Below are 13,949 nucleotides of genomic sequence, written 5' to 3' on the forward strand. Positions count from 1 at the left end.
CTTTTGTTCCTAGTGGAATTCAAATCACAGGGTGGTACTTTATTTAACAACTTACCCTTTTAAACTATTGTGAAGCTGCAAGTAAGGTTTAATTATATTATTGCCAATCATCTGAAGAATGGTAATTACTTGGAGCTCTTGGCCAGTTTTTCTGATTAAAAGTGCTATGGCGTACTGAACAGGTCATGGGTTCACATCCTGATCCTATTAATTTTCTTCTTCCTTTGACAAGGAATGACTCCACCCTTAGAAGAAGTGCTTAGGAAAAATTTGATTGATCTGAAGAGAACAGATACATGAAATGAAATAACTTCTGCTGTTGTTACTACTTTGTTTTCCTTGTTGGTTTTTTGTATTTTTCTCTTTAAGGAAAGAAAAAAGAAAAGCAAGAAATTGTGACTCAAAGACTATTTTTCCTGTGAGAGATTTGAAGTGCTTTTAATAATTCAACAAAGTTAGCAGGGTTGATGCATGACTAAAAGCAATATTTATCTGCCAGAGAGTGAGAGGATGAGTTCCTACATATTTATTCCAGAACAAGGTTCAGGGTACCTTATTCTGGGGAAGAGGACATGATATACAAGGAGGAATGGTATAAAGGTTGGATTTTTTTTCCTTTTGAAGAATAAAAACAAAACATAATCCCTGTAAGGCTCCATTGGGACTTTCTGACTAAGAAATTGTATCTGTTTTGCCACAAGAAGGCCAAGAGTGTCTAAAGGTATTTTCTGAATCAGCACTATCTTGCTGTGCAGGGTTGTCACTGTAGCTCTTCCTGGGAAACCCAAGTGCCAACTCCTGTTCTTGGTTCAGCTGCCTTGGTTTCTGTTGATCCTTTGGCTGCTTGCTAGATCTTTGTTTTGTCATTAGGTCTTCTCCTGGTGAAAAATTTCTTCCACTTTCTGCCCACTGATAATACATTCCAGCCAAACTTTACCCATATTTTCTGGGTGTGGGTGTGGCCAGAGGCAGAACATACACCTGTTCTTCTGCCACTTTCCGTGTCACTTGCGGTTGCCACGTCTCATCAGCATCAGGTGTATATCTTAACAATGGTGTTTCTGCTTCGAACTCACAAAGGTGTTCACTTTGAGCTGGTGTTAGATGTGTGGCATCTAAAAATGCCTGCAGCAGCTTTTCTTCCCCACCCGCTCTCCCCTGAGATTATCCTCTGACACACAATCCTTAGAGGTCTTCTTGTTTTACATACCTGCAAACACTCTCATAATCCCCGCATCTCTTCATAAATAACTCCTTCCTTCCTTCTGTTTTTTTAACTCTGCCTGTGACTAGACCATGGGGCCCAGATGGTCTCCAATAGCCATGTTTCATCGGTTTTCACTCCAAGGGGCATCCTTAAAGAATGGTTTCCTGTTTTCAGTAAGCCTGAACTTCTGTCTTTTGATTTTCTACTGCCTGACTTTTTTACCATTCCCTCACATCCCTTGCTCCCTCCAGTTACTTTAATTCCTCCTCCATAATAGTTAATAAAATCAGGCCTGTTCTGCGTTCCCTAGCAATCTCCTCTAGACCGTGTCCTCTTTTCTTTAGCTGTGAGCACAAGTATTTGCTGACATTTATTCAGCAATGAGTCGCTGACAGTGTTGGGTACTTTAGTTCCATTGTCTGAACCATGTAAGAATAGCAGCCTCCTCAGTCTTCTCTTATCTCATCTCATTCTCTTTCCATTCTAATTCTTGGCATGATGTCACAAAACAGATTTGGCGGGGGGGAGAATAGGGAGAGGTAGGTAAAAGGCTATAAACTTTCAGTCGTAAGATGAGTAAGGTCTGAGGATCTAATGTATAACACGGTGATTATAGCTGATAACATTCTTGGATGATTGAAGTTTGATAAGAGAGGAGAAGTCAAATGTTCCCACTAGAAAGAAAAAAAAGGAAGTTAAATATGTGAGGTGATGTATATGTTAATTAACTCAGTGGGGAGGAATCCTTTCAAAATGTGTACATATATCAAATCACCATGATGTATACTTTAAATATCTTACAATTTTTTTTTTCAGTTATACCTCAGTATAGCTAGGGAAAATAAAGAAGAAAGTTCTGAGCCACATTTAAGTGAAAATAGCATTCTGTTCTTTACTACCCAGATTCAAATTAGTCCTCCAGTCCCTGGAAACTGATCCATTCGTCCAACTTACTTAAAGATTAGTCATCTACTATGTGCCAGGCAATGTTTTTGAACAGGAAACACAACATAAATGATGCACAATTTCAGTCTTTAAAGAATTCAAAATATATTGGGAAGACTTACCAAAAGATGATGACAATACAATGCAATTGCTATGATGGGGGGATGTGCAAGGGTCTGTGGGAGCCTAAAGCAGAGAGCCTTCGGGAACAGCACCCCTTGGGGAAATGACTTCATAGAGAAGGTAACATCTGAGCAGTCATATCAGGTCTGCTTGATGTGTTTCGAACATGGGGGCAGGGTACAGAGGGGGATTCCAGAAAGAAGACAGTTAATGCAGAGATCTTAAGGTCAGAACAAGCACATTCTTCTATGACCAGAAAGAGGAAAATAAGGGGGGGGGGGCGGCGGAGATAATGTTGGAAAGGAAGGACAAGGACTTATGTATGAAGGGTCTTGGTTATCTTTATGAGGAATGTGAAATTATTTTGTAGGCAGTGGAAAAGCAACAAAAATTGAAGCAAAGACAATTATAGGAAGTTGTCCTTGCAACCACTGTACATTTTTTCCCCTGTATCCCCTCTAATTTCATCCCCTGTCTTCTCTTAAGTCATGTTCTTAAATTCCTTTAAACATACTCAAGTAATAATAATCTCTTATATTTGATATATTGGAATCTGAGGTCTAATTTGATTAGGACCCTTACCTCCATTCCTATTTATCACCATAGGAAGCACAGGAGAAGACACCCCTCTCCCCTGGGACTCTAATTCCCATAGGACTTCTGCATTGCTGTCTGTCCCTCCATTTCCTTCCCTTCTCTAACTTCTGAAACTTTAGAGAAGTTTCAAGTCAATCATTAGCAAAATCCCCTTAATAATCAACTTATTTTGAGACTATTTCCTTTAGGTTCTTTTTTGTTACTAACACTGATCTCTCCATTGATTATACTCTTTCTCTTACATTCCTTTTGTTTTCTCCTTCTACCGCAAGGGCTGGAGTCATGGTATACCTCCCACCTTATTTCTTTTTAATGGTACTTTAAGATTATTCTCCTTTCCTCCTCCATAAAAACTTCAAGTTTTGACTGTGATTTTGTCAAACTGTTCCATCCACTGTCTCTCCTTGCTATAATCATCTACTAATTCTCAAGTCATTTTCCCTCCTTCTTTGATGATCTTATTTCCTGGTTCAATCCTACTCTCAACACTATTCTTGTTTTAATTCTCGGTGATCTTATTGTTGATGTAGAAAATTTTGCCAGTGTTCTGAGCTCTTAGATATTGAATCTCCTCTCCAATTTCATATTCCATCCCAACTCAGAGACTCACTTCCATGGGTATATCCTTGACATTGCTCTTACAAATCACAATTTTGAATATCTACTGTGACTATCACTGAATATTTTTCTAGCTCACTCCTGCTAATATCATGACTAAAAACACAAAAACAAATAAAAACAAAAACCTTTGACCACTTCAGGATTTAAGAGTTGATCTTAAATTGACCTTATCACCCTCCTTCCTCATCCCATGCTATTCCTTCCTTCCTACATGACACAAATACCATGGCAAAGTAAAAAATTACTGCCTTACATATACCCACAGCTCCTTTGTCTTTCCTTCTGCTTTTCACAGTTACCTAGAGATACCAAAAGTCTGGTGAGATCAATACTGCCACTTTGATATCTGCATACACACCACCAAATACGGCTGAAGAAGGAAGACATAGCACATAATGAAGCCAATCTCACTTTAAATTCATGATCGTGAATGCTGCCTGACAATGATCTGATATTTCCCTAGTCCTCTCCTTACAACTGAACTATTCAAATATTTCATACATTCTTCTCTCATTTTCCTATTATTCTCTCAGTTGATGAATCTTCCTGTTTCACTAAGCAAATTAAAGCATTCAGAACTTAACACTCAAAAAAAGGAACTCTTGGTTTTGCTTCCTACCTCTCACCGCCACCAACACAAAAAGCAACAAAAACATGTTCGTCCTATGGTTTTCTCCATCTCAGTGAATGGCAACTTCATTCTTCTAGGTGTAGGGCCAGAAAACGTGGTGCTGTCTTTGATGGTTTCCTTTGCTCATATCTTGCATCTTGTCCTTTAAGAAACCCTGTGATTCTCCTTTCAGTATATGTGCTGCTGAAGCGAGCACTGTGATTCTCCTTTCAAAATATATCAAGAATGTTATGCTTCTGTCTACCTCATTACTTCCACTTTGGTCCAGGTGACCAGCATTTTTGCCTGAATTATTGCACTAACTTCAGAGATGGAATCATGCTGCTTCCCTTGTCCACTGTACTTGATTCTCGAGAGCAATCACCAGAGTGGTCCTGTTTGAAATATAAGTCGGATTATGTCCTTCCTCTACTCAAAAACTTAAAATTATCCCCATCACAGTCAGACTAGAAGCCCAAACCATTACTATTATTTAAAATTCCAGGGCGCCTGGGTGGCTCAGTTGGTTAAGCGACTGCCTTCGGCTCAGGTCATGATCCTGGAGTCCCCGGATCGAGTCCCGCATCGGGCTCCCTGCTCGGCAGGGAGCCTGCTTCTCCCTCTGACCCTCCCCCCTCTCATGTGCTCTCTCTCTCTCATTCTCTCTGGCTCAAATAAATAAATAAAATCTTAAAAAAAAAAAAAAATTAAAAAAAAAAAATAAATAAAATAAAATAAAATTCCATACATGTTTTCATCTCTGACTTCATCTTTTCTCTGCCTTACTATTTCTCCGTATCATATATCACTATGTAACATTCTGTATATTTTACTTTTCTATCTTGATTCTTTCCAGTACCATAAGGACATGGATGTTCGTTTGTTTTGTTCACTACTATATTGCGAAAGCCTAGATCAATGCCTAACTCATAGTAGGCATGTTTCGCATGGCTACATTATCTAATCTGTTGTGCATGCTAATACTTTTATAGTTGTGTGATTTACTGCAGTAATTCAAAGGATGATCTCTAATCAGACTCAGAAAAGTTTGAATTTCATCTGCACCTTGCTACATGAATTTGCAAATTGCATTTAATGTCTCCAAGTCTTGTCTTCTCATTTTAAAAATGGACATAATAGGGCGCCTGGGTGGCTCAGTTGGTTAAGCGACTGCCTTCGGCTCAGGTCATGATCCTGGAGTCCCAGGATCGAGTCCCGCATCTGGCTCCCTGCTCGGCAGGGGGTCTGCCTCTCCCTCTGCCCTCTTCCCTCTCGTGCTCTCTGTCTCTCATTCTCTCTCTCTCAAATAAATAAATAAAATCTTTAAAAATAAATAAATAAATAAATAAATAAATAAATAATAAAAATAAAAATGGACATAATAATAGTAACTGACTCAAAGGATAATTGTAAGAGTTAAATGAGAAAATGCAGGTAAAATGTTCAAAATGTCCAGGGCAAAGCTAGCAAACTTTTAATAAATCTGGTTAATATTTTTTAATTAAAGCTAATACATATTATATTATTTTTCTTTTTGTGTCTTCATTTGCACATTTAAGTAATTTTATAAGAGGAGAAGATAAGCTCTTTGAGATTGGAAATGTTAACTTCTATTTCCTTCTAAACCCTTCCAATTTGTTTCACACCAGTATTTAATCAGTTATTCTTTGAGAGTCAGGCCCCTGAAGTGTTTTGAATGGCTCATTTTCAGTATGCTAAGGTCATATGATGAAGCAGCCCCATGGTTTCACCCATTTTTCTATGACAGACTACTCCGGAGTAGGAAAAAAATGTTATGTACTCAGCTTTTGTGTAAAAACAAGACAAAACAAAACAAAAACCTCTGAAGGGAATTACCACAGTGCATTATAAAAATGTTTGGAAGAGAGTTTTCCTAAAAATGACACTCAGGAAGTCCGTTGAAATCATTTGCAATTCATCTATGCAAAACTTTACACTTTATGTTCAATCATTTTAAACTTTCCACTTAGGAACACACCCTTAGAAGTCTAATAGTCTAAACTGTTGGATGCTCACATAGTTTAACTAAATTTTTAGAATTAACAAATATACATGTAAGACTGGCTCTTTTGCTCATGAGTTTAATTATGATGATCCAGAACAGGGCAACATGTAGGGGTCATCCGCAGGGCTGTGACAACACAAAGCTTCCCTGAGAGTCTGCACTAAATAGACTTCACGGTGCAAGTTTACCACAGGTGGGAGAGATTTTTTTTTTCTTCCATGAGAAACAGCCACTCTAAATAAATATATTTTGTTCAGATTGCATATGAGTTGATTAGAATTTGTATTCACAAAGCTAGGACTAGAATCCTGGTTATAACTGCTAGCCTATGACTTTTATTTTACACTTCTGTATTCCTATATTCTAGGCTAATTTAAAGAAAAGCCTTCATCTAGGAGTTAAAATAACCTTGAGTTCTAGTCACACCTCTTGTAAATGCAAAGATTTGCTGTTCTTGACAAGACTTGTTCACCTTTATGCCTTAGTTTACTCACTGTGTCAAAGTAGGGATTGTATCTGCCCTGTATTTTTTACTGCTTGTTAGCATTATGTGCGATGTAAAGATATTTAAAAGTATATCACGTACTTTCCAATCAGAAGGATATTTCAACAGCAGTAGTAGCAATCTCTGATGCTCCTGCTCTTTCTTCAACTTTTAGTCTTTGTTCTTCCCATTCAGTTTCTAAATTTCTGTGACTACATTAACATCACCTCCCACCCCCCACCTTTTCAGAAATAGCACATTGGATTTTGCCAGTAGAAAGTCCAATGATAAAATCACACTGATAGTGAAATAAAGAGCTCCTCCTATTTTTCTTGGGTGAAATTTTGATAACACCAAATTGTCCTTTCCAATTCTGTACTTGGATATTAGTTACAATAGCATCTTTTCTTCTCATTTTCACAGGAAATGACTTATTTCTTGTAGCAGTTCACGAACTGGGACATGCTCTGGGATTGGAGCATTCCAATGACCCCACTGCCATCATGGCCCCATTTTACCAGTACATGGAAACTGACAACTTCAAACTACCTAATGATGATTTGCAAGGCATCCAGAAAATTTATGGTAGGTTACCACTGTTTCTGTTTGGTTAACCCTACAGTGAAGTCCAGAATTCCTGCTGTGTTTTCTTCTTTGAGATGGATGCTCTAAGTATATGAGAAAGATAAATACCGAGAAATAAGAAAAAAAATAGTCTGGCCTATTGGCAGAAGTCTTATATCAATCAAGTTTTGTTGGCAGTAGTCCAGATATCTTAATATACAGATTATAGTAAATCTACACACTGATAAATTTTTCTCACTGAGTTTAATTGAAACCTGCAGTTACAGCAAAGATCTGACAAACTTTAGTATTTAAAATTCAGGTAAAAAAATATAATAAATGAATATAACCAATAAAAGCAGTGAGAAATATAAGATCTTCTTATAAGATACTGAGATTTTGGTAAAAACTGACAAATTGACCCTCAGTTTATGATACTTGATGTTAGACAGTTACGGGATAAATCCCTTTTGAGGTTGCAGAACATACTCTTGTGTAATGGCTATAATAAAAAGACCTCAAAAGCGTGTAATTATTGACTAAGTGAAAGTTAACAAACATGGAAGTGGAAGTTAACAAATGGCAAAGTTTACTTACACCTGATTCAAAATAAATTTCTAATATACTAAGATCATTTTTATTTATGGGGTTCAGTCAGTGAATACAAATTAAGACAAAGGGAGAAAGACTATAATCCTAACTCCGTCAACAGAACCACTGACCTTTATAAAGACATTTATTTCACACATAATTGTTAAGAAATTGACATTTATAATTTACATATAGAGAGTATGCTTTACTAAATTAATGAAGTGATGCTTTCATTTTACAATACAAAGGCAAATGTGTGTTATCTGTATGTTAATATCCAGTATCCAGAAGGTGTCATTTGCATTTTTAAATAGCATAGTTTAAGTTCACTAAGTTGTTTTGCATTCATTAGTTTTTCAATTTCAGTATCTCAGTGGTAACCATTCTCTCAGGGTCAAAATAGGTTTTGGAGAAAAAAAAAATGTCAGCTTTTGTGCTGCTCTTTATTTTGGGGATACTGAGAAAAGGGAAATGTCTCAGACTCAAAACTAAGTTGCACATGTGTCGAACGTGCTAGCCTGTGCCTAATTTGTGCCATCAGAAATTCCTCCTAAGTGGTTAACTGAGGTTAGGGAAGGCTCTTTCTCATGACCTCATGAATTAGTAGTCTAGACTGAAGGTCTGCAAAAGGATATTCTTTCCGTGTCTAAATATTAAGTGCGAACAGCTCTGTATTTCTTTTTAAAAACATAAATTCCTTGAGGAATGATGCTTTACATCTGTACCAAATTACATGTGTAGACTTTGGCTTAATTTAGAAACCTCTTTTTAGAAATACTTCTTCACATTAATATTTTACTAGTGGCGTTTTAATCAATAGGTGTTTCAGATTCAGTATTCAAATGAAACACTCATCTGGCAATTTGTCAAAACATGTCATTAGAAGAAAATAATGAAAGTCAGGAAAAGGTTATAAATACAGTTGGAGACACAGGATAGAATGATTCGTTAATGTTTATCCTTTAGAACTATTTGCATAGAATCATTGTCTATCAAAACCTAGGATTAACTTCGGTGGAGCTTACATGCCTGGTTCCAGTATTCATCTTCATTTATGTATTATTTATACACCACCTACTTCCAAAAAAGATTTGAAAGCAGATTTTCCAATAAGGACTCTGGCGAAGCTGTAAAAAAATATCATTAAAAATTAACAAAGAAAGTTCAGTGAATTGGATTCAGAACTTAGCATGATAAGGACTTTCTGAGAGACTTGGCAGTGTTGTGTTGGGTACGATGGTTTGTTTTTTCAGAAAACATACAATCTTAAAGACTTCTTAGCTCACTTAATCTGTGCCCTCCCCTCATGAGTGCTTGTCCTTGGCAGCAGACTGTCCAGCACTATTCCAGTGTTAAGTGAGCCAAGTGCTTTCCTCATATTTTCAAAGGTCCACCTGACAAGACTCCTCCACCGACAAGACCTCTACCGACAATGCCCCCACACCGCTCCATTCCTCCCGCCGACCCACGCAAGAATGACAGGCCCAAACCTCCTCGGCCTCCCACTGGCAGACCTTCCTATCCTGGAGCCAAACCCAACATCTGCGATGGGAACTTTAACACTCTAGCTATTCTTCGCCGGGAGATGTTTGTTTTCAAGGTAGGAGGCTGTGATTTTTTTTTTTTTTTAACAGTAGATCAAGTGTCTACAGTGTCGCTTTAGAAAACAAGTTCTCATTCATTCTCACACTACCTTCCCAGACCACTCACAGTTAGAAGTTTCAAAAAAGCATCTTAAAAAATAAACGCACAAATGGGCTTAAATGTCTAGCAGAAGATTGCTGTAACGTTCTATTTGAGGAATGCATTTATGTCAGCAGAAGCTAAAATGCCTAGAAATGTGAGGGTAAGAAAATGCTGCATGTTACAAACAGATAAAAAAGCATAATTGAAATCATGAATAGGAACTAATAGGGATGATTTGCTTGGGAGCTTAGCCACTTCAGGCGCGCTAGAGCTATTCTATCTTTGATTTGCACATCTTTATGAGATCCCTATGATTTCACTTGACAATTAAAGCATTGTTTTTTAGAAGTAGTAGTGATCATTTTGTTTGGGGTCTACTGGCAGGAATTTGAGTTAATATGAAACCATCATTTTGATTTTACAAAAGTGTATGTTGTTTTCTTTAGTCAGGCGTTTATATATACCTGATTTATATTATTTTTTAAGAAGGTTACAAGTAAAACTAATATTACATTTTGCTAAGTGTGCCTTTTAATGTCATTGGGTTCTCAGACAATAACAAGCAGTGTATTAAAGTAAGTTACATAATGAACTTACAAAGTAAGTTTAATCTAATGTTGAAAGGTGAATATAGTGTAATAGTGAAAAATATTTTCTCCCTCAATATTGTAAACTGATCTGAAAGACTGATGAGAAAATATAAGTGTTATGTTGGCATTAGCGTATTAAAATAACTACATCTTAGCAATACCATCCATTTAAAAAGAAAATAATGTGCTCTCTTTTTGGGTAGACGTGAATCAATAAATAATGAAATATTATCCTACTTATACAGAATTTCCTATCTACCAGAGGCTACACTTTAAAAATATAGATTTCATATAATTTTTAATAGACAAAGTACTCTATTTCCTTTATTGGAAAATAAGATTTGGATTTGATATAATATGCACAAGAGCATCATACTTTCCAGGAAAAATCGATGCTTTCGTTCAAACACATGAATAGATTTTTGAATTCTGTAAGTGCTCTGCAATGCTTAATTAGATATCTTCCATTCAATTTAAGTAGATTAATAAATTTAGATTCAAGGAGTAAAAAATAAAAGCTCTCTCTCTCTCTTCTCTCCTTCTCTTTATATATAGCCACTCATTGTGGCTCAGTCCGCAGCAACTAGTTGAAATGAAAACAAAATGCAGTCATTTGTGTATTCTACAAGACACCAAATGACATTTGAAGGATTTTGTTTTCGCCATTTTGGCCAAATTCCAACATCCCAGCTTTATAGCTTGATATCATAGTCATATCAACAAAGTGATAAACTTATCGGAGAATATGATGTGAAATGGACTCTGGGTACATCCTTTCCATCCTTCCTATCTGTCTAACTAGATGGCCGATCTCAGAAAAGACTGATATCTTCAAGTGTAACAATCATTTTCACCAGCCATTCTGCTCCGCACACTGGGAGTGTTCTTGATTGACAAATGAGGTCTTGTGATCACTGGTTCCTGGAATCAGGAATGGATAAAAAGCACATAGGCCAACTCTCAAGTAGAATACAGTAGCTACTATTATTAATATCAGAACAGGTATATGAAAAATATGAGTAAGGTCTGCTTCTCTAACCTCTCATGTTACCTTGGCTTCCTTAATCAAAACTCTATAGGAGAGGGGCGCCTGGGTGGCTCAGTCATTGGGCGTCTGCCTTCGGCTCAGGTCATGATCCCAGTGTCCTGGGATCGAGCCCCGCATCGGTCTCCCTGCTCAGCAGGAAACCTGCTTCTGTCTCTCCCTCTCCCACTCCCCCTGCTTGTGTTCCCTCTCTCACTGTGTCTCTCTCTGTCAAAAAAATAAATAAAAAATCTTAAAAAAAAAAAAAAAACTCTATAGGAGAGAGTTCCGAAACTCTATCTGAATAATTTCTTTTTTCCACTGGTCCCTGCCCTCTCTAAGAATGATTACTGTTGAGGATATCTTCTGATAGGCATTGCATTCTTTTTAATCTCCACTTACTTGATGGATTTTGTGTGACATGACTTGATAATTTTCATACTCATCTCTTCTTCTGTAGAAAGCCCAGGGTAGTTTACTAGGCACCAGGGATGTAGAATAGAAGGTAGCGCCCCTGTCTTTATGGAGCTCATATTCCAGGAGTGAAGACAAACATGACCCTAAGTACTTTCAAGATGTAGGAGTAAAAGGTACAACATGGACATGAAGAGAACGTACTGAAGTCTAGTTGAATAGTTCAAGAAAACTTGACTGAGAAAAAGCTTATGCTGAATTTTGAGAGAAAAATTTCTTAGGCACATTAAAGAAATTGGTATTTGGTGTACTAAAAAGTTGGTGTATTGAGGGAGAGAAAATAGATATATTAACTCTAGTGCAAAGTGACAAATTATATAAATTGGAAATAAACAAGAAAGCATGATTGAGTGATACCTGCTCTTAATTAATAGCTACTGTGGATTGAGTAACTAATATGTCCCCAAATGTATCTGGGCACTTTACATCCATAATCTCTAAATCTGATAATAACTCTGCAAGATGCACAGAATTCTCTATTTTACAAATGAGAAAACTGAGAATCAGAAAAGTTAGGTAGTTAGTCTGAGTTACAAGGTTTGTAAGTATTAGTAGATGAACGCAAGTCTACTTGATTCTAAAATCTATGGTTTTCCCACTAAGCTTTGCTACCTGAAAGAATAAGGGGAAGTTCAAATGAAAGGTGGTAGGCTTTAAACTATATCTTAAAATAATAAATATGCAAGAAATATTTATTGAGCTCCTACTGTGAGATGCTGTTTTAGGCACCGGCCATGTGTTAGTAAACAAAACAGCTAGACCCTGGCTTCTTGGAGCTTACATTCTAGCTTTCAAAGTGCTTCACACAGAGGTTCTCCATGGGTCACTGAACTATGTGGGAAAGCATCCACAAATTCTGTTTTCCTTTAGTAATAACTGCTGGCCCACTAAGTTATCCCTTTATACCCAAATAGACTAGACTAACTTTACCTCAAATTAATGTCATTTCCCCATATGTGTTCTACTTGCCTGAAATTACTCTCTGCCAGTCTCTCTTGTGCATACCTGCCTTTTAAATTTTCTTTTAATATACTCATCATTAGTTTCATAGTTTGCTCCTTATCAACTATTCCTTGAAGTATATTTTAGGATCACCCACTCTTTGATCTCACTTTTACTAATGTAACTTGATTCTCTACTTTTCTTCACTACAGATTTTCTACACAAATTAGAAACCTCTTTATCTCCTCAACCCTTACCCACCCAACACTCATTTCACTGTGGTTTTAATATCTGGGGCTTCCTTGCAAGCCTCTGCTTATCTAAAACTTCCCTCCTCAATGCCTTCCACATGTCCCAACCTCTCTGACTATTCTTCAACCCCATATCTCTTTCTAGTGATTTCTGTATTTATTCTCTACATTCAATTAGCATATTTTAAATTTCTATCTTCTCTATTTCTCATGGTAGTACATTCCTTAACTAGATTATAAACTTCGTCAAAGCAGGGATTGGTTCATATGGGCTTCATAATGCTCAAGCTAATGAATAAGGATCTCAGTATAAGAATTATCTAATGAAAATAGAGCTACTATTGTGTTTATACAACAGTAATCAACCAATATGACGTTACTGAAAATACTTCATTCTACTAGTTTGTTATGCCTTGCCCAAAGATTTCCGTATGCTTTACTTAAAATCCGTATGTATGTTTTTACTTAAATTCTGAAAATCTATATATAAGTAAAAGGTAATATCATCAGATAATTTTGTTTTCTTATTAGAAAGGAACTTTTCTTTAGAATGGTAGTTGTAGCATAATTCTTTTTAGGAGCAAAATTCCTCTTCAGAGATTTGATTTACATTGAGCTTTGCAGACACTCATTTATTTGAAGTGAGTTCACCTGGATATGTGTCTAAATGGAAATATAACAAGCATTACATATATATAATGTACAACATATATTTTAATTATATATGTGTGTGTGTATATATATTTCTGTCCCATCCTATAGATAAAATCCTGAATATATTCACATGAGAAAGTTAAGCCTTCCATGCAGCTTCATAATCTTTGGGGAACATAAACCACCTAAAGCAAGAAAATGAAAATCAAAACAAAATGCCAAGGAACAGAGGAATAAAATAGTGATACAAGAGAAGCTTTGTCCTTCCTCAAAAGAGGTGATTTTTAAGAGTGTTCCCTGCAGAGTTTATACTGTGTATATCACAGGAGGCTTCTGTTGTGACCAAGCTGACAACAGGAAAATCTGACTGTTCAAATGAAGACTCAAAGTTCTTTGGGACTATAAGATAAAAACATGGACTATTTAGCTATTTTGTGGTGTAAAAGAAAGTGGAATTAGCCAAACTTGTATAGGATATGTTTCAGCACACAATATTTTGTTATATGGGAAAGAATGCAGTAGTAACTCTTCTTCCTGAAATTGAAGATAGGAAGAGAAAC

General features: G+C 36.5%; 1 protein-coding gene across 2 annotated transcripts in view; it reads left to right on the top strand.

Moving 5' to 3' along the window:
• MMP16 (matrix metallopeptidase 16) overlaps positions 1 to 13,949 on the top strand; it is a 280,343-nt gene that overhangs the window by 196,175 nt on the left and 70,219 nt on the right. For both annotated transcript variants that reach the window (XM_054512545.2, XM_045896274.3), the window contains exons 5-6: positions 7,037 to 7,198; positions 9,157 to 9,368. In XM_054512545.2, coding sequence (XP_054368520.1) covers positions 7,037 to 7,198; positions 9,157 to 9,368 — 374 coding nt within the window. The remainder of the gene's footprint in view (positions 1 to 7,036; positions 7,199 to 9,156; positions 9,369 to 13,949) is intronic.

The sequence above is a fragment of the Mirounga angustirostris genome, unplaced genomic scaffold (genome assembly GCF_029215605.1).
Source record: "Mirounga angustirostris isolate CCGP_5_RB_7025 unplaced genomic scaffold, mMirAng1.0.hap1 SCAF_4, whole genome shotgun sequence".
Lineage (NCBI taxonomy): Eukaryota > Metazoa > Chordata > Mammalia > Carnivora > Phocidae > Mirounga > Mirounga angustirostris.